General features: G+C 46.2%; 1 protein-coding gene across 3 annotated transcripts in view; it reads left to right on the forward strand.

Annotated features, from left to right (window-relative positions):
- The window catches only part of DAAM2 (dishevelled associated activator of morphogenesis 2), a 211,451-nt gene that overhangs the window by 168,243 nt on the left and 21,176 nt on the right, over positions 1-22,032 (forward strand). For all 3 annotated transcript variants that reach the window (XM_066595315.1, XM_066595317.1, XM_066595318.1), the window contains 6 exons: positions 1,299-1,383; positions 12,399-12,505; positions 12,628-12,716; positions 14,026-14,194; positions 16,617-16,724; positions 19,551-19,611. In XM_066595315.1, coding sequence (XP_066451412.1) covers positions 1,299-1,383; positions 12,399-12,505; positions 12,628-12,716; positions 14,026-14,194; positions 16,617-16,724; positions 19,551-19,611 — 619 coding nt within the window. The remainder of the gene's footprint in view (positions 1-1,298; positions 1,384-12,398; positions 12,506-12,627; positions 12,717-14,025; positions 14,195-16,616; positions 16,725-19,550; positions 19,612-22,032) is intronic.

Raw genomic sequence — 22,032 nt, forward strand, 5'->3', positions numbered from 1 at the left:
CCGAATATCCTCTGTTCTTTCTATTAGAGTTTTGGAATCTGAAGCAGGCCGAGAAAGAGTTTAATCCGGGAGGAGTCATCATATATTTTCATAGCTAATCCCTTATCAGCGTGTTTGTTCTGTATAATCTCCCAAAAGGCCGCACATTCCTGGCGAAATATGTGGGAGGAGCCAATAGAAAAAGTCACGAGAAAAACAAAAAAAATGGCAATTATTAGTTAAAAGTAAAATAGATCTGGTATAACATAAGAAGTCATATGCTGGTATAACCTGGGAATCATCTTATCTAATTATATATGTACAGCTGGTATAAATTATACATCTCCTGTATATAGTGATATGGACCACGCTGGTATGACCTGGGTATCACTGGTATCTAATTATATATGTACAGCTGGTATTACTTATACATCTCCTGTATATAGTGATATGGTCCATGCTGGTATAACCTGGGTATCACTGGTATCTAATTATATATGTACAGCTGGTATAAGTTATACATCTCCTGTATATAGTGATATGGAGCATGCTGGTAGGACCTGGGTATCTTCTATATATAATTATATATGTACAGCTGGTATAAGTTATACATCTCCTGTATGTAGTGATATGGAGCATACTGGTATAACCTGGGTATCTTCTGTATATAATTATATATGTACAGCTGGTATAAGTTATAAATCTCCTGTATGTAGTGCTATGGAGCATGCTGGTAGGACCTGGGTATCTCCTATATATAATTATATATGTACAGCTGGTATTACTTATACATCTCCTGTATATAGTGATATGGACCATGCTGGTATAACCTGGGTATCACTGGTATCTAATTATATATGTACAGCTGGTATAAGTTATACATCTCCTGTATATAGTGATATGGAGCATGCTGGTATAACCTGGGTATCTTCTGTATATAATTCTATATGAACAGCTGGTATAAGTTATACATCTCCTGTATATAGTGATATGGAGCATGCTGGTAGGACCTGGGTATCTCCTATATATAATTATATATGTGCAGCTGGTATAAGTTATACATCTCCTGTATATAGTGATATGGAGCATGCTGGTATAACCTGGGTATCTTCTGTATATAAGTATATATGAACAGCTGGTATAAGTTATACATCTCCCCGTATATAGTGATATGGACCATACTGGTATGACCAGATACCAAGTGGTTTGAATGGAGGATTTCCTGGTAAACTGTGAAGTCTCCTAATTACATTGGGACCACTTTCATCTCTATGATCACCCCAGAATGATAAATTGCATGTTTGTTTATTTTGCTATAGACTCAAGTTGTCCAATGAGGAGATCAAGAAGGCCATTATGGAAATGGATGAACAAGAAGATCTTCCGAAAGATATGCTGGAGCAGGTAGGACATGGTGGTGGAGACATGTGAGGGCTCCTCTTTTCATTGATGTTTTCTTCTTCATTTCATACTTTTATGGCATGGGACACATTTGGGGATTTGTTGAATGACCTCTCGCTGTGGACACACTTTAGTCATCTACCCTGATGAAAGCTCTTGTTTCCAAGTTCATCTAAAGAGCAACTCAACCCAAAACTCCTCTCCAGTATCTGCCATAGCCATACGATAGTTGACTTTGCAGAACAGGCACCTTATTTCTATGGTTGGAGAGAGATAAGTGGCTGTAAGACAATACAGGTGCCACTTATCTCAGTGGTAAAAAACAATCCAACCCATTTGATTCCTTTTCTCTTGATGGGAGATGGGGAAGAGTCAAGTGCAGGCTATCAAGTAAAGAATACTACCCATAGATGTCACTTATCACTTTTGTACCCCCATATAAAAAAACTATGAGAAGTTGGAGCTCCTATTATGGTGAGCATTCAACCTAATCTTCCTGTACTTAGCACCTGCCCAGGCTGTCTCTATGCTATGTGGACCATGTAGTGTGGGCACCTCCGGTGGGCCTCATCCTTATTTCTTGTATGGCAGTTATAACCAGTCCTGGTCTTCTTCTGTCCACATGAGCTGGTCTATTACCAAATGGAGTAATGGCCAAATAGTCAACATCAGAACTGTCTTGGAAACTACTGTCTGAGGGTCTCCTACAGTTGTACTTCATAGTATTCAATGGAAAATAGCATGGTTATACTATTGTAATGCCGGCATCAGCGCCCACCAAGGCCAGATGAATGCCGGGGAGGAGTGAGGTCCACTGTTGTTCTCTGCATGTACATCCTGTGTCATTGCTTATACACATGACAGTAAGGGTGGGTTTACACGAGACAACTATCATCTGAATAGTCACTACAAATAGTCGCTAAGGCTAAACAAGGTGTGTATTTGAAATTTTGACTCCTCCTCGATGAGCGCTCATTGGATGCAAAGTCTACTGAATTTCGGAGCACCATGTATTCTGTTGGAAGGTTTAACTAGTCAGAGACTACAGCAGTGACTATATCTTTGAAGACCAAAACCAACCAGAGACTGTAGCAGCAGCGAGTGATCTTTCAGAGACCAGCAGGGACTGTTCAGTCAAGGATCATTTGCACGTATTTCTGTGTTTTCGAGAACCAATGGGAATGGGAAGGCATAATGTTAAAAAAAAAAGAAGGTTGGAGCCATTCAGCCCACTGGGCTTTCCTTACATTGGCATTATCTGATGCCTGCTTTACATGCAATAGTGGATTGTACCTTTAAGAGGGGGAGGTTTACTAAGATGCGCCAAGTGGAAGTGAGGCAAGCACCATCTTTGGCAGGGGGAGGTAAGCTCGGTTGGGATCGGTGTACTGCACGGACCCCTTGCTGCAACTCCTTTAACGACACTGGTGTTTCTCAGACACCACCGGTGGTAAGCTGAGGCTTCATACCGCAGAGCCAAGAGGAATTGAATTGGTACAGGCAGAGTTTTTGGTGTTGTGCATCAAGTGCCTGGGCGTGGCTCTCCCATTTATGGGACTCTACATCTCAAGTCAGCGACTAGGGCTTATAATAAAGGCTGTTTTATTTCTCCTGCACTGGTTGTGCCTGAAGCTTGTTGAAGACCCGAACCCCAGTATTTGTACCGGAGCTAAAAGAAGCCAGAAAGTGTTTGTTGTTGCAATAAAGTTGAACATCAGTTATGCACCCGCCTGGTCTCCTTTTTGAGACAAATGTGACAGTAGCCGGAGTCTGTGGGTTCTAGATCCCACCCTGAAGATGGGGCAGAGCACAGGCCGCTACTATAACTGCCCCCATCATCCCAGGTAGGCTCACCTTCAATGGCTCACTATGCCCATCCTGCATCATATCTGTCTGTGATTGTTTTCAGTAAGAGAAACCAAGTAATCCTGTAGATATGATACCTTTAATGGCTAACAAAAATACATGATGTTATAGAGAGCTTTCGGATCTTCTATGGACCCTTCCTCAGGCTTAATAAAGCTGATTTGGATGGGATATATGTATATATATACACACACAGATGCAGAGACGACACCCCTCTTGACCTGAATACAAATGTTCACACGCAGAAATTTGAGACTGATTTGAACTTAAAACAATACCAGACAAGATGAGCAGAGAGGTAAATACTTAATCAGTCTGCTGCTGAGGAATGTGACAGTTTTATGATGTGTGTTATCTCTCCTTCAGACCTGCAGATGGAACAATACCTCTGCAGCGCCACCTATTGGATGGCAGCATTCCTTCAAATCAATGTACACATTTTTATGAAGTTTAAAAAACAAAACAAACAAATCATTGGGAAGAGAGACAACGCCAAAAAAGGACATCCCTCTTGACCTTCTTCAGACCTTTCATATTCTCCACTGATGCAAGATCCCGCTCCAAGGTTCATTCCATTCTTGAGGATATCAATAATGGCCATAAATTTATGCTGCCAAATTCTTCTGTGACTGTGCGACTTGAAGTTGCCCTTCAGTATGATAACTCTCATCTGCTCTATGCTATGTCCCTGACCACAAAAATGTTTTGCCACAGGTAATTCCGTCTTTTACTCTCCAGCTGTGTGGCGATGAGATCTCAATCAAGTTCTCATTTTTTTTTGTCCTCAATATTGTTCCATCTCTCTTATGTGCAGGTCTGAAGGAGAGCGAAAAACCCATCATAAAGCTGTCACATTCCCTAGTAGTGGACTGATTAATAGAGATGAGCGAGTATACTCACTAAGGCACATTACTCGAGCGAGTAGTGCCTTAGCCGAGTATCTCCCCGCTCGTCTCTAAAGATTCAGGGGCCGGCGCGGGTGACAGGGGAGTTGCGGCGGAGAGCGGGAGGGAGAGAGGGAGAGAGAGATCTCCCCTCCGTTCCTCCCCGCTGGCCCCTGAATCTTTAAAGACGAGCGGGGAGATACTCTGCTAAGGCACTACTCGCTCGAGTAATGTGCCTTAGTGAGTATACTCACTCATCTCTACTGATTAAGTATTTAGCTCTCTGCTGATCTTGTCTGGTATTGTTTTTTATTGTGTGTGTGTGTATGTGTGTGTATATATATATATATATATATATATATATATACACACACACACCCAATTCGAATAAATTTCATTAAGCCTGAGGAAGGGTCCATAGAAGATCCGAAAGCTCGCTATAACATCATGTATTTTTGTTAGCCATTAAAAGGTCTCATATCTACAAGATTACTTAGTTTCTCTTACTGAGAACAATCACACTTTGCTCTACTGGCTAACACCGTACCAAACCTTTTTTTTTCGTTTTGCATCATATCTGGTCACCCCGTTACATACACCGAACAAGCACACTGCTCCCTGCAAAGCTGTTGGCTAGTCGGTGACAGACAACGACTTCCTGCATACACCAGACAATATTTAATCCATCAGCAACTATTTTAAGATGAGCTGAAACGAGTCGACTAGTCAATGAATTCTCGCTCATCACACGGTTGGTGGCCGTCTTTATAGGTGTCCCTTGTAAAGTTACCCCAAGAGATATTCCTGGAGGGTCCCGACTCTAGATGCTCCACTATCAGGAAGAAACACACAGTGACCACAGCCTGCAATGTATTGGGATTCTCGGAGTATCAAGAGGGTCATGAAGACGAGAACTTGGCATCACTTGAAACAACCCCATTATTGTCCGGTACGGGGCACCAATATTCACTGGCTATTATAACGCACCCTGGTGCAGAGCTAATACCGCATCTTAAGGGGCCCGTCCTGCTGAGAGCTTCAGACATCAACTACATTGTTTCCTTTCATCATCCGCTGCAAAAGTAACAAATGCTTTCAGATTTCAGCCCTGAAGATACTGTAGATCTTAGAGCTGGACTACATTTATCTGCAGGAGGTCCACATAGAGGTGGGGGGGGGGGGTCTTATTGACTGGAGTTGTTGTTCTTAATAGACTTTCTTTGTGGTTTTGAACTATTCAGACGGCTTTATGATTTCCAGGCCAGAGGCCATGCTGCACTAATGAGCCCTAAGTGAGAGGAACAGACTGTCTGCAGTCTAGGAGCTTCTGGTTTGGCAGCTCTGGACGGACACTTTTCGGTATTATTTTTCAATAGACGCATTAACGAGAGAGTGATACCGAGATTGCTTCTAAAGTTGCAAATAAACGTTTCTCAGCAATCGTGGCGGTTTTATATCAATTCCCACATTGCAATTTACGAGCAAAGGCGGGCGTCAGAGAGGTTAAAATTAAAAACATATACAATCATTATGTATGAGATCTGCAGAGTCGTCTACTAATAGGAACTATACCAACAAATATGTAGATGATAACAATCAAGGGAGCGCCAACCATAGGGTAGAGGGGGGAGTGCCGTCTCAGGTTGCTTCAGTGTCCATATGGATGGTGTGAACCTGCATAGGGCTCTGCTATTAGCAATGGCAAACAAAAAATAGGAGGACCAACCTAGGATCAAGTCTCCCTGCCCTCTTTATGGATGCAAAGTTACATGGTCCTAAGGTGGCATGTTCCTAGGGAGGAGGACCATCCCTGCCCATGTGTCACACTGCTCCTGTAAAGGGACAAATCTCTGTAGGACCTTTCAACAGAAATAGGGCCATCTCTAGGAGCATGCCATCTTGTTCCTGAAAGAATACCATTACACCTTTCTACCTGAATGGGACCATCTCTAGGATCATGCCACCTTGCTTGTGAAAAGAGAGAACTATCCAAGGACTGCTCCTGAAATAGGACAGCCCTAGAAACTTGCCACCTTGCCCCTGAAAGGAGAGAACCATTCATATGACTATACCACCTTTCCACTGAAAAAGGATAGGACCATCCCTCCAGCTTACCACTTTAGTCCTGAAAAATTAAGGACTATTCCTAGGACCATGACACTCTTTTACTGAAAAGAGCCACCCCTAGAAGAACGACACCCTTCTCCTGAAACAGACCATGATCCATAGGAACATGTCACCTTGCTACCACCTAGAACTATGCTGAAAAAGGGAGGACTATTCCTAGGACATATTTCTACTGAAACAAGACCATCTGTAGGAACAAGCTTCCTTGGTCCCGAAAAGAGAGGACCACACTTAGGAGCATGGCACCTTTCTACAAAAATCTGAATATCTCTAGGAGCATACCACCTTGCTCCTGAATTATAGGACCATCCCTGAGATCATGTCACTATGCTTATGAAAGAGACCATGATCCACAGGAGCATGCTTCTTTGGTCCTAAAAAAAAGAAGGGCCATCCCTAGGATCATTACACTTTACTACTGAAACAGGACCATCCCTAGGAACATGACGCCTTGTTCTCGAAAAGAGAAGACCATTCTTAGGACTATATCACCTTTGTACTGTAATAGGACTATAGGTACACGTGACCATGAGACCACGATCCTTAGGGACATGCCACTTTGCTGCCACCTAGAAGAATACCACTTTGGTCTTGAAAAAGAGAAGACCATTCTTAGGACTATATGACCTACCGTAATAGGACTATAGGTACACGTGACCACAAACCTTAGGAACATGCCACTTTGCTGCCACCTAGAAGAATACCACTTTGGTCTTGAAAAAGAGAAGACCATTCCTAGAACCACAATACCTTTCGAGAGTAAGTGGACCATACCTAGGTGCATGCCACCTTGGTCCTGAAAAGAAAGTACCATCCATATGACCATGCCATCTTTCATAAAAGAATGACTAATGCTGGATTTATTTATCAGGGTCCTGTATTTTAGTTTTATTTAGTTTTTGAGGGTCTTGAGTTAAACATTGCTGGTTTTGTCTTCTTAAACTCCCCCTTTAGTATAAATTCCACTGAAAAGCCAAGTCTGAAAGAATTATATTTGTGCCCGGAGCACTTAGGATATATATAAAGTCAGTGGCTGGGGCTATAAAGGGTCATTCATTACCATGGACCCCCGGTTATAGATATGTCATCTATGAGATCATCTCAGTCTGGGTACTGTATAATTGGTTCATTATCTATCAGGCTGTCGGCTCCTGATAATTTGTGGGGACTCTGAGGTCATGGGGGGGATTATTGGATGCCTAGCATAGTGCCACCACCCTAGGCCCAGTCTGATACATCGCTTCTATGTCTCGTGTCTGGACTGAGCTTCTCAATATGAATATGAGCGTTCTTCTTAGTTTGACCCTCTTGTCCTTTGACCCTCTATTGCAGAACAATGGCACTATTTGGCTGTAGCATTGTATTTCATGTGCATGTCGTTTTCCAGCTTGTGTCTAGCTGTGTACAGCAATGGGGTGTAGGCTATATACAAGGAAATGGGGGCCCTAGCCCATATTAGCCTCCTTTTCCTATCCTTATTGTGGACCTACATATGGTTGTCAAAAATATTTGGAAAAGGAAGGGGCAAACAACCATGGCCGATGTCACCAGACTGGTCACCTTAAATTTGGCCACTTTCCAGAAGGGACATCAGGGAGATTTTATAATGTAGCGTATAAAGCGGTGCAAAATTGTTGGCCTTGTACCCCTCCAATTTATATAGGACCCACCCTCAACGTGCAGAATGTTAATAATGTAACAGTACTAGAGATGAGCGAACGTACTCGTCCGAGCTTGATATTTGTGCGAATATTAGGGTGTTCGGGATGCTCGTTACTCTTAACGAGCACCACGCGGTGTTCCGGTTACTTTCAGTTTCCTCTGTGAGACGTTAGCGCGCTTTTCTGGCCAATTGAAAGACAGGGAAGCCATTACAACTTCCCCCTGTGACGTTCAAGCCCTATACCACCCCCCTGCTGTGAGTGGCTGGGGAGATAAGGTGTCACCCGAGTATTGAAATCTGCCCCTCCCGCGGCTCGCTACGGATGTATTCTGACATTAGTTCAGGGAAAGTGGTATCGTGTTGGAGCTGCTATAGGGAGAGTGTTAGGTGTATTGTAGGCTTCAAGAACCCCAACGGTCCTTCTAAAGGCCATAAATCGTCTCTATATGCGCTCAGTGGGGCCGGCGGCAGCAGCGCCGACCCCATTGAGAACATATAGAAGACAAATCCTTCTTTTCTGCCACAGCTGTAACAGCTGTGGCAGAGAAGAACGATGTTAGCCCATTGAATTCAATGGAACCAGCAATACAGCAGGTTCCACTGAATGCAATGGGCTGCCGGCGATCGCAGGATGAATGGTCGGGAAGGGGTTAAATATATAACCCCTTCCCTGCAATTCATCCAGAAATGTGATACACTAAAAATATATACCGGCGTATAAGGCGACGGGGCGTATAAGACGACCCCCCAACTGTCACCTTATACGCCGGCAATACAGTGGAGCAAAGAATAAAAAGCATTACTCACTTCTTCAGACGATCTGCGCCGCTCCTGTAGACTGTCACTCCTTCCTGGTGTTCTGCGGTGCTCCTGCAGGCTCTTGCTCCCTCCTGGTTCCCGGCAGAGCATTGCTTTCTCTACGAAAGGCTTTAAATCCACGCCTCCAGAAACACACGTGCCTTCAGCCAATCACAGCCAATGACAGTGATGTCATTGAATTGCTGTGATTGGCTGTGTTTCTGGAGGCAGGGATTTCAAGCCTTTCATAGAGAAAGCTTTAGTCCGTGGACCAGGAAGGAGTGACAGTCTGCAGGAGCGGCGCAGATCGTCTGAAGAAGTAAGTAATGCTTTTTATTCTTTGCTCCGCTGTATTCCCGGCGTATAAGGTGACAGTTGGGGGGTCGTCTTATACGCCCTGTCGCCTTATACGCCGGTATATATTTTTAGTGTATCACATTTCTGGATGAATTGCAGGGAAGGGGTTATATATTTAACCCCTTCCCGACCATTCATCCTGCGATCGCCGGCAGCCCATTGCATTCAGTGGAGCCGGCTGTATTGCTGGTTCCATTGAATTCAATGGGCTAACATCGTTCTTCTCTGCCACAGCTGTTACCAGGGGCGTAGCTAGAGGCTCATGGGCCCGGGTGCAAAAGTTTAGCTTGGGGCCCCCTTCCAGACCCGTCCACCCGCCACTCCTTTTCACAGCTACTCCTTGTATATCACTTTTAGCTACATTACTGTTTTTTTAATGACCCATCAATGGATCATTAGTAATCAGGGGTTTTAGATTTTTAAAACATCCAGAACACAAGCCTCAAGGCACGCTTTGCTTCCCCAAGAAAGAAAAAAATAATTCTATATACACATACATAATACAGGCACACATACATTGGAGACAGCATGAGCTAACTTTTATAACATGTTAGGGCTCATGTCCATGACCAGGTTTTCACCACGTATTATGCACACGTGGTAATCCCAGCATGCTCTCTTTCTCTGCGTACCACGTAACGTGAGCCCTGTACACTTGTATGATACGCTGCCCATACACATTACATTGTTTCCATACGCATTGTCACTCTAAACAGAGTGGGGAATTAGAAAAAGAATCCCCCTGTGCATGTGCAGTGCCACACAAGGCCATATGCGGTCCCTGCCGGCAGCGTGCATGGCTGGGAAATGTGTGAGATGCTGGTGGTCTCCCACAGTGTTGTAGGCTTACGGCTGTGGCATTGGCATTGAGCCCTTAGTCACCAATACAGCGGCTCGGTTCTAGCATACCTCTAATAGTGAAGTCAGGTGCCGGCTCGCAGAACCCCCCTCACTCACCCCCACTCCCCATCACACAGAAACCCCCTCACTCACCCCCACTCCCCATCACACAGAACCCCCCTCACTCACCCCCACTCCCCATCACACAGAACCCCCCTCACTCACCACAACTCCCCATCACACAGAACCCCCCTCACTCACCCCCACTCCCCATCACACAGAAACCCCCTCACTCACCCCCACTCCCCATCACACAGAACCCCCCTCACTCACCCCCACTCCCCATCACACAGAACCCCCCTCACTCACCACAACTCCCCATCACACAGAACCCCCCTCACTCACCCCCACTCCCCATCACACAGAACCCCCCTCACTCACCCCCACTCCCCATCACACAGAACCCCCCTCACTCACCCCCACTCCCCATCACACATCACACAGAACCCCCCTCACTCACCCCCACTCCCCATCACACATCACACAGAACCCCCCTCACTCACCCCCACTCCCCATCACACAGAACCCCCCTCACTCACCCCCACTCCCCATCACACAGAACCCCCCTCACTCACCCCCACTCCCCATCACACAGAACCCCCCTCACTCACCCCCACTCCCCATCACACAGAACCCCCCTCACTCACCCCCACTCCCCATCACACAGAACCCCCCTCACTCACCCCCACTCCCCATCACACAGAACCCCCCTCACTCACCCCCACTCCCCATCACACAGAACCCCCCTCACTCACCCCCACTCCCCATCACACAGAACCCCCCTCACTCACCCCCACTCCCCATCACACAGAACCCCCCTCACTCACCCCCACTCCCCATCACACAGAACCCCCCTCACTCACCCCCACTCCCCATCACACAGAACCCCCCTCACTCACCCCCACTCCCCATCACACAGAACCCCCCTCACTCACCCCCACTCCCCATCACACAGAACCCCCCTCGTCCCCCCCACTCCCCATCACACACAGAACACCCCTCCCCCCTCTTAATCATACCGAGGACGTTCCCTCTCACTGACTGCACTTACTTTCACTATGGTCTCTGCGCAGGCAGGCAGCCTAGCCTCTCCGGGCACATCGGTGCTTCCTCCCAGGACCTCCGCTCAGACTCCTCCCCTCTGATGATCTCTGTGCTGGAGAACCAGATGGGGGAGGGGTCTGAGCGGAGGTCCTGGGAGGAGCGCCAATGTGCAGGAGAGCCTGCCTGCCTGCGCAGAGACCATAGTGAAAGTAAGTGCAGTCAGTCAGTGTCGGAAAGTAAGCCCCGTGGGCCCCCTGGGGCTCTGGGGCCGGGTCGCAACCGCACCCCCAGCACCCCCTATATGTACGCCAGTGGCTGTTACAGCTGTGCCAGAGGAGAACGATCTTTACGCTGACAGTGCGGGGGGGCCCACTCTTGCCGCTATTGTGGCTTAATAGTGGGACCTGGGAACTTGAGATGCAGCCCAACATGTAGCCCCTCGCCTGCCCTATCCATTGCTGTGTCGTTCCCATCACTTTCTTGAATTGCCCAGATTTTCACAAATGGAAACCTTAGCGAGCATCGGCGATATACAAAAATGCTCCGGTCGCCCATTGACTTCAATGGGGTTCGTTACTCGAAACGAACCCTCGAGCATCGCGAAAATTTCGTGCCGAGTAACGAGCACCCGAGCATTTTGGTGTTCGCTCATCTCTAAACAGTACATATAACCCCTTCATCACACCCCAAAATAGATATAGACCCTCAAAGTAAATAGAGCCTTCAGATCAGACCCTTGAAATAAACAAAGGCTCTAGGCCAGACAACCTGTAACCAAAGTTCAGACTAGACCCTCTTATAGAGACCCCAGACTAAACTGTCAACGGAGACTGTTACATAAATCAGTTGCATAATACCCATTGCAATGTACAGTGACCCTCAGCAGCCATGTAATAAACATCATTAACTACATATTGGACATCAGCATTTATATCACCTTCCCTCATAAACATGAGCATCCTCCGTCACCCCCCTAGATAAGCTCCAACATTTACAGTACTGACCCGACTACAGTAGGTTAACTTTTTCACGCCCTTAGTAACTGAATGCTACTGAGTATTGCATGAATAGCACCTTACATGCTGACTTGAGCTACTGTAGATTCTGCTATGCCAGTAAATCCTGCCAACGCTAAGAGGGTCCAAAGACCCCTTCCCCCTGACTCCAGCAACAGGCCCTGCAAGACCTCCGACCACATGAATCTGATGGTGAAATCACTGCCCAATGATGTCACTAATCACAGCTGGGTGATCCAAGGTCCACTCATCTGGAATGTCATGTGATGTCAGTGTTATATACTATGCTATGGTACATGTCAGCAGTATGATGGGTGACAATAATGGGAAGACACGGAACTGACTTTTCTTTTATCCCATCAGCTCTTGAAATTCATCCCGGAGAAGAGTGACATTGACCTGCTGGAGGAGCACAAACACGAGATTGACCGCATGGCGAGGGCTGACCGCTTCCTGTACGAGATGAGCAGGTGCGCTATACTTACTAGGCACGGTGGCTACCTCTGGTTGGGTGGCAGTATTTATGAAATCTCATCCTGCCACATCAGTAATTAAGGGTATGATAATTTCCCCCACCCGCTCTTATCTCCAGGATCGACCACTACCAGCAGAGGCTGCAGGCTCTGTTCTTCAAGAAGAAGTTCCCGGAGCGACTAGCAGAGGCAAAGCCTAAGGTCGAAGGTGAGGCCTGAGGAATCAATTACGCTACCCACCCGGGGTCCGTGCTGGTTTGGACTGACTCGAAAGATATATCAATGAAGCCTATGCTGGGCCCAAGTTCTGAAATGTTCTGCAGAGCCAGTAATATGGATAGTTTTGCTGTGTCTGTTTTAGGGTGTGTTTTGCGTCATAATCCACAACCTTGTAGACCTGCAGCAGATTTCAGAACTTCATTTGAGGGGGTGAAGTTTACTGCAGATCCACATAGAAATCCGCGCCAAATTATGTAGATTTGTCCGCTGCGAAGAATCTACCCTGATGTATGTGCAGATGGCAGATTCTGCTAGAGAATTTTCTGCATGGAGCCCTCCTGTAAAACCGTGGCCCTTCTGCTGTGGTTTACGCTGTGGATCCACATGCAGACTTGGCTCTGTCAATGGGCAAAATCTACTTGTAGAATTCTTATTTGTTACTTCTTCAAGCAAATCTGCACCAAATCTTGTCAGAATTCCACACAGATTTTGCCCATTTACAGGTTTAAATCTGCATGGGGATCCATGGCAAAAATTGCAGCAGAAATGTGCGGAATAGCTGCAGGTATCTGCTGCAATTCTGCATGCAAAACTCCTTGGCTATAAAGCCGCTGTGTGAACGTAGACTTAGTGTGGCTCCACATGTAGCTCAAGAGGGGTGTTGTCTCTACTTAAGGAGAGCACCTCAAAAGTGTGTGGAGACACCTAGGGGGTGAGTGGGTCGAGGGGGGCATTGTCTCTCCCCAAGGAGAGCACCCAGAAGGGGTGTGAGAAGACTTATAAGGCCATTTATGCTCCTCTGGGTAATATGCAAATAAGGAAGATGGAACAAAACCTCTGCAGCGCCCCCTATTGGATGGCAGCTTTCCTTCAAATCAACTCTTTAACAAGTCTGTAAAACAATGATTGGGAATAGGAAACCACGGCAGACAACCATACACAGACAGCTGTTCCATCTTCCTTATTCACACATAGCGGAATTGCTGCAGATTTTCTACAGTGGAAAAATCTGCACTAAAATCCGTGTCAAATTCTGCATTAAAATCATCAAATGCAGATTATTGGCTGGATCTGCTGCAGGCGTCACCTTTTCAATTAAAAGGGAGAAATCTATTGTGCATCTGAGTGAAAATCTACACCAAATTGTGCCGATTTTGACACAACTTTTGGTGCAGACGTTCACCAGAATCCGCAGTACAATATATGCTCTGTATGTTAATGCACATCTCCCCCAAAACCCGCCGCATGTGAGCGCACCCTTGTACGGCCATTGACCTGATGTTTGTCCTGTCTTGTAGCTCTGCTCCTGGCGTGCAAGGAACTATCCCGAAGCAAACGATTAAAACAGCTCCTTGAAGTCGTCTTGGCCTTCGGAAACTACATGAATAAAGGCCAGAGGGGAAACGCGTTTGGCTTCAAAGTTGCAAGTTTGAATAAGATCATTGATACAAAATCCAGCATTGACAGGTAGGGGATTCGGGGGATTCTGCAATTTCTACTTTGCTAAGATTTTCACACCCTTTGGACTTTTGAAACCATTTGGCTGCTCCATGCTCATAGTAATGGCGGGGATCCAGAGTTTTGGTCAAGGGTTAGTTTTCAGTCTGTGGCTACACAGCGACATGAAGATGGCAATGCTGTACTGCAACACCGCCAGTAATGATCGGCCGCGGACTCACGTCACCACATGCTGCCGCCCACAACTGCAACTCAACTGTTACAAAAAATTAAAAGCTGTTGGATTTTTGTTCGCAAGTCGCATGTGACTTTTCCATCATAGACAACAATGTGAACCGCGTGCGACTCGCCTGTGACACGTTAACAGCAACATTTAACATCAGTATCGCAGCTCCAAAATAGGCGCACGGCAGCAAGTCATAGACAAAACACACACATTTTATGGTCATGCGACTTGGATCTAAGCGTATGTTGACACGGTGGAATTCCAAGTGGCCTTTTCTGCATGGATTCTAAATCCGTGGCACAAATCTGTGGCCATTCTAAAGCATATTTTGCTGTGGATCTGGACACGGATTTAGCCCTGTCAGTGCTTGCAAAATTTTCAATTCATTATTGCTTTCCGCTTCTTCACACAGATCCACTTGGGCATGCATCCGAAGTTCCACAAGTGGATCTTGCCCATTGGCAGGGTTAAATCCAAATGTGAATAAATCCGTGGCAAATATGTGGCAGGAACACGCAGCTTTCTGACACCGTTTTAGAAGTGAAATCCGCTCTGAAAATGCTACATTGGCCTCTGCTGTGTGAATATACCCTAAGAATTGATGTCATGCGACACATGCTGTAATCTAGCTGTAGTCTAAGGCCCAATGTCCGGGCGGATTTGAATTGCGGAATCTGTACAGGACCCCCGCGTGGATGATCCACAGTTCCAGCCGCCTACAGGGAAGCATGGGGGGTCTGCAGTTCGATTAACACCTGTGGATTTCATTTGCAGATGCCACGTGCGGAAAAGAAATAACAGCATGCTCCATTTCACAGCAGATTCCGTGCGGACGGGCTCCATAGATCTCTATGGAAGCGAGCGATCCGCAATTCAATTGCGGATGCATTGCAGATTTGTTGCTCTGGCTGCTTGAAGACCGAGCAGGCAGGTGGGGAGGAGGGGGAAGGCAGGCACGTTGGGTTTGTGTTTATTTTCTGTGCGGACGATCCGCACAGAAAAAAAATCGAATCTGTGATCGCCGGCAAGCATTTAAAAATAATTGCTGCACTGACAAGCAGGTCTTCCGCGGCAGAAATCCACGTGTGCCGTGGACATGAGGCCTAATGGCGACTTTGGTTGTGTGATATCAAGTTGCTGGACCAAAATATGTGTGCAACTTGTATGCAGCTTGCGTCCAAATTTGCAGTGTGCGTTTTTTCGTGTTTTTTTAGGCTGTGATGGCTGCATCACACGCAGTTTCGCTTATGGCGACTTTCCTCATGCAGCAGCAAGTCTTAGAGAAGTTCTACCTGCTGTCTCGCAACTGTTTTAGAGCTGTGATCTGGCTGTTAAAAAAAAGTTAGTTGAAGTCTACGATGGCAGTGATGCATGTGATTTGTTAGCAAAGATCGAGCAGTTTTTATTTATCTTTTACAACTGCTGTGTCCCATTTGGTCACAGCTCACAATGTAATCTGTCATCTTCATGTCCCCTGATCGAATTCACCAGGTGAAGAAATTGCAGACATATTGCACACGACTTCCATTGAAGTCTATGTCAGCAAAGTCGTTTGCAACCTGCAACCAAAACTCCAGCGGTTTCAGATTCCTTGCGCCTGTTGTGCCACAGTCATGGCAGGTTGTATGTTGCAATATGACCACGTGTACAATCGTTATTTGCAATGTTACTTGACCAGAGTTATCTATAGCCTTATAATAAAAGCAGCCGTGCTCGCCTGTTCATTTTCCCGGTGATCTAGCGCTGCAGCTCCCACGGTCCTCCCAGTCTTTGTTTAAAAATGGCTATCACCTGACCGCTGCAGCCAATCAGAAGCCGCAGCGGTCATGTGCCGTTCTTCTGGCATCACAGCTCAGATGGTGGGATCCATGATGCCAGGAGAACAGTATGTGACCGCTGAAGCTTCTGATTGGCTGCAGCGGTCAGGTGGTAGCTGGTGGAGTGGAGCGATCGCAGGAGCTGCAGCGATCAATCGCCGCGAAAGAGAATTTGAAAAGTGCAGCTGATTTTATCTTTTTTTAATACATTTTAACCTATGTTTAAAAAATCACCTACACCTGGACATCCCCTTTAAACTAGTCTTTTCTAATTAAATACACCCTGGGGGTAAATACTTTTGATACACTGTTAGCTCCTCCCACAGATGTCATGTGATCACTGGTAGAACGCTCCTTGTATATATTTTTTGGTTTCCTCCTCTTTCAGGAACATCACCCTCTTGCACTACTTGATTATGATATTTGAGAAGACGTACCCCGACATCCTGAGCATCCAGGATGAGCTCGAGCACCTCTCCGAGGCCGCAAAAGTCAAGTAAGTCAACCTCAACCCATATGTAGCTCAGATCCTCAAGACTTCTGATGTGGTGAATGAAATACCAGGTCGTTTGTCTTAATTAAGCCGTGACCTCAGCGCCGGCCGCTCGTGTTTTCTTGTTCTGGACGTGGCCGTTCTGCCAAGTGAAATGTTCCAGTTGGTCTTTTCGTACGAGGGCTTTCATATCTCACCTTGTGGGGTCAGTCTGAGACCGGTCTCCACTGACCCTGCCAGGTCGTAAAATGATAACATAAGAGTGCAATAGAAGAGCTGGCGTTCTTGGTGCCAGTGTCCAAAAATAATGGTAGAGGTGCGAGCCAGGAATGAGCTCTGTGGACTTAGTAAGAGGACAACGTCCTTCCAGATGTCCTGCAGGAGTCTTAAAGGAGAACTCCACCACAGTCTCAGTCTAATCAGTAGGACATACTGGTGCTGAGCATTCTCTGGATCATGTGGTTCATCACATATTGCCCTGTCTGAGTGACCACTATTTCCATACATGTTCTTGACGTGGTCACAGGAAGCTTTTCCTATCAGCAGCACAGTAGACTGCCTCTCCAGGCTGCACAGACCTGTTTTCTGCTGCATGATGCAGTTCCATACGTCAGGTCTTATAAATAGTGTGTGCAGTTCTATATATATATCGTGCTTTGTATACAGTATGTGGGGTTATATATAACTTTGATTCCAAAAAAGTTGAGATGTTGAGTAAAATGTAAGTAAATATAAAGAAAAAAAGAATGCAATGATTTGGAAATCTCATCTATCCATATTTTATTCATAGTAGAACATAAAAGTGTCAGAGGGGGGAGGGGAGACAATTTTCCATTTAATTAAAAAAAAAAAATCTCATTTAGAATTTAATGGCAGCAACACATTTCAAAAAAGTTGAGACCGGGGTAACAAGAGGCAGGAAAAGGAAGTGGTACTAATGAAAAAATAGCTGGAGGGTTAATTTTGTACTAAGTCACATGACTGTATAAAAATAACATGTTAGAGAGGCAGAGTCTCTCAGAAGCAAAGATGGTCAGAGGTCACCAATCTGTGAGACACTGTGTCTAAAAATGGTGGAGCAATTTCAGAAAACATGTAAAGTTGTGAAGACTTTGAATATCCCGCCATCTAGAGTACACAATATCAAAAGATTCAGTATAGCTGGAAAAATGAATGTGCACAAGGGACAGGGCTGAGAGTGAATATTGGATGCTCGAGATCTACGGCCCTCAGGCGGCACCGCATTAAAAACAGGTATGATTCTGTAATGCAAATCACCGCATGGCCTGCGGTCCGCACCTTTAACAAATAGAACATTGTGGCATATTATGAAACAGAAAAATCCAGCAAAGACGACCGAGGACTGCTGATCAGCCAGGATCCTCCATCAGACAAGAATGGGACAACATTCCTCTCCCCAAACTCCAGCAATCGGTCTCCTCGCCTCCCAGATGTTTACAGATTTTTGTAAGGAGAAGAGGGGATGCTACACAATGGTAGACACGGCCCCACCCCAATATTTTTGAAATGTGTTGCTGCCATCAATTTCTAAATTAGTATTTTTTTTACGAGATTAAGGATTGTCTCCCTCCCCCTTCTGATGTGTTCTATTGTGAATAATATGTGGTTAGATGAGATTTCCAAATCATTACATTCTTTTTTTCTTTACATTTCTTAGCATTTTACACAGTGTTCCAACTTTTCTGGAATTGGGATTGTACATCAGGTCTTCTATACCGAGTGGTTATATACAGAGCATTAGGACTTGTGTACAATGTGTGTGGTTCTCTACAGTTGTATACATCAGGCCTTGTCTATAGTATATGCGGTTCTATATGTCAGGTCTTGTATATAGTATGTGTGGTTCTATACATCAGGTATTATATACAATACGTGTGGTTCTATATGTCAGGTCTTGTATATAGTATGTGTGGTTCTATACGTCAGGCCTTGTATACAGTATGTGAAGTTCTAAACGTCAAGTCTTCTATACAATATATACGGTTCTATACGTCAGGCCTTGTATATAGTATGTGCGGTTCTAAACGTCAGGCCTTGTATATAGTATGTGCGGTTCTAAACGTCAGGCCTTGTATATAGTATGTGCAGTTCTATATGTCAGGCCTTGTTTATAGTATGTGTGGTTCTATACATCAGGCCTTTTATATAGTATGTGCAGTTCTATATGTCAGGCCTTGTCTATAGGATGTGCAGCTCTATACATCAGGCCTTGTATATAGCATGTGCAGTTTTATACATCAGTCCTTCTTTATAGTATGTGTGGTTCTATACGTCAGGCCTTGTATATAGTATGTGCAGTTCTATACATCAGGCCTTGTATATAGTATGTGCAGTTCTATATGTCAGACCTTGTATATAGTATGTGCAGTTGTATATGTCAGACCTTGTATATAGTATGTGCAGTTCTATACATCAGGTCTTGTATATAGTATGTGCAGTTCTATACATCAGGCCTTGTATATAGTATGTGCAGTTCTATACATCAGGCCTTGTATATAGTATGTGCGGTTCTATACGTCATGCCTTGTATATAGTATGTGCAGTTCTATACATCAGGCCTTGTATATAGTATGTGCGGTTCTATACGTCATGCCTTGTATATAGTATGTGCAGTTCTATATGTCAGACCTTGTATAGAACTGCACATCCTATAGACATCAGGCCTTGTATATAGCATGTGTGGTTCTATACGTCAGGCCCTGTATTTAATATGTGCGGTTCTATACCTCAGGCCTTGTTTATAGTATGTGCAGGTATATATATGTCAGATCTTGTATACGAGGTGATGATTGTTGTTTTTCTTTTTAGCTTGGTGGAGTTGGAGAAGGAAGTGCACAATATAAAGAACGGGCTGCGCGCCGTGGAGTCTGTGAGTTACACCTCACCTTTTATCCTTTGGTTTAAGCTATGTTCACACAGCGGAAGCGGCGGGTTTCGCCAGATTATTTTGCCGTGGATTTAGCCCTGCGAATGGACAAAATCCGTGTACAGATTTTCTAACACAATTCATGGCTGATCCCCAGTGAGACATCCCACACTTGGATTTTGCCCATTCAGCGGGCTAATCCGCATGTGAATCCGCGGCAAAATATGTGACAGAATTTTGCGGCAAAGTACAAAGGTTGGATTCAACCCTCTGAGCCTACTCTTGGGGTACAGGGGTCATGGAGTAAACCCTGGGGTGCTACTAGGAAGAACCTAAAAGCACTTGCCTCACTAATTAGTTTCATGGGGGGCATTTTGGTGGCTCCACTTTGCAGATTTGGAGTTGGTTCACCTCTTGTGCACCCTGAATTACATACATATCCACATGTCCCTCTTCAGACTCTTCTGTCCTCCTCCAGACTCCTGCATCCTGTCATGCAGAAGTCCTCCCTCCTGCTCCCGTTATCCCACGACTGTGTCAGTCTGTACTGCTGTGTTTGCATTGAATGTATGAATCAGAATACTTTGGTTGGACAGAGCAATAAGACCTTTCCATAGAAGAAAAATCTGCAGTACACAAAACGAGAAAGTGAAGTGATAAGAAGAATATAGTGTTCTTAAATGGTTTCCGTCCAGTAACAATGCGGCATCCGTGGGGCTCCCGGACGCCGAGGTTTTCCCGTCAGTCTTGTGGATTTACTCCACTTGTGGCCTTATAAATTACAACGAGGATATGTGGAATATTTGGATATATGAGCCAAGACTGTGACTTAGAAACTGTTCAGCTGCTTAACAGGAGCCGTTAAAACAAATATGGCAGCCGCATGTAACGTCCGGAGATCAGAGGCGTCTTCTGAAGCTTCTCCAGGAATGATGAGTCTTCTTGTGGTGGACTGGGCTGGGAACTGGACAGCGATATCATCCGCTCAACCACATTGACGGCAAAGACCTGAAACTTTACCCCGAGTTATTACAGGAGACTTCTGAGAAAATAGGAATTACACGAAGCGAGACTCCTACAGAGAAATACGATTGGAGGAGAGTTGATAGGAATAAAGGGGGGGGGGCTGCCCGTGAGAGATCCTCCTGAAGAGGAACTGCCATTTGTGCTCCGAAACTCTCTGTACTTAGATGTTATCTGCAGTCCTATGTAACAGCACCAATGCCAAACTCAGGCCTGCTGCTACAGTACTACTCCCTGCTGTCATAGAGGCCATAAATCTCTTGATTCTCAGACCACAACTGACCTGGTATGTAAAGGCCCTATCCAGAGGGCATGGATTCCTCCAGCCTCGCTGTGTCATTGAGGGGCGCTGTGAGCCCAGCAGTGCGAGGAGAGTCAGATGGCTTATTCAGCTATAGCAGCTGAAAAATGATGGACATAACTGAGGCTGTGAGTCCACTATAAGGCCCCTCCAGACCCCTCTGTCCCTCTCTCACAGACCCCTCTGTCCTTCTCTCACAGACCCCTCTGTCCTTCTCTCACAGACCCCTCTGTCCTTCTCTCACAGACCCCCTCTGTCCTTCTCCCACAGACCCCCTCTGTCCTTCTCCCACAGACCTCCTCTGTCCATCTCCTCCAGAACCCTCTGTCCTTCTCCCACAGACCCCCTCTGTCCTTCTCCCACAGACCCCCTCTGTCCTTCTCCCACAGACCCCCTCTGTCCATCTCCTCCAGAACCCTCTGTCCATCTCCCACAGACCCCTGTGTCCTTCTCCCTTAGACCCCTGTGTCCCTCTCCCACAGACCCCCTGTGTCCCTCTCCCACAGACCCCCTCTGTCCTTCTCCCACAGACCCCCTCTGTCCTCCCACAGACCCCCTCTGTCCTTCTCCCACAGACCCCCTCTGTCCTTCTCCCACAGACCCCCTCTGTCCTTCTCCCACAGACCCCCTCTGTCCTTCTCCCACAGACCCCCTCTGTCCTTCTCCCACAGACCCCTGTGTCCTTCTCCCACAGACCCCTGTGTCCTTCTCCCACAGACCCCTGTGTCCTTCTCCCACAGACCCCTCTGTCCTTCTCCCACAGACCCCTCTCTCCTTCTCTCACAGACCCCTCTGTCCTTCTCTCACAGACCCCTCTGTCCTTCTCTCACAGACCCCTCTGTCCTTCTCCCACAGACCCCTCTGTCCTTCTCCCACAGACCCCTCTCTCCTTCTCTCACAGACCCCTCTGTCCTTCTCTCACAGACCCCTCTGTCCTTCTCCCACAGACCCCTCTGTCCTTCTCCCACAGACCCCTCTGTCCTTCTCCCACAGACCCCTCTGTCCTTCTCCCACAGACCCCTCTGTCCTTCTCTCACAGACCCCTCTGTCCTTCTCTCACAGACCCCTCTGTCCTTCTCTCACAGACCCCTCTGTCCTTC

The sequence above is a fragment of the Eleutherodactylus coqui genome, chromosome 3, assembly GCF_035609145.1.
Source record: "Eleutherodactylus coqui strain aEleCoq1 chromosome 3, aEleCoq1.hap1, whole genome shotgun sequence".
In the NCBI taxonomy this organism is placed as follows: Eukaryota; Metazoa; Chordata; class Amphibia; order Anura; family Eleutherodactylidae; genus Eleutherodactylus; species Eleutherodactylus coqui.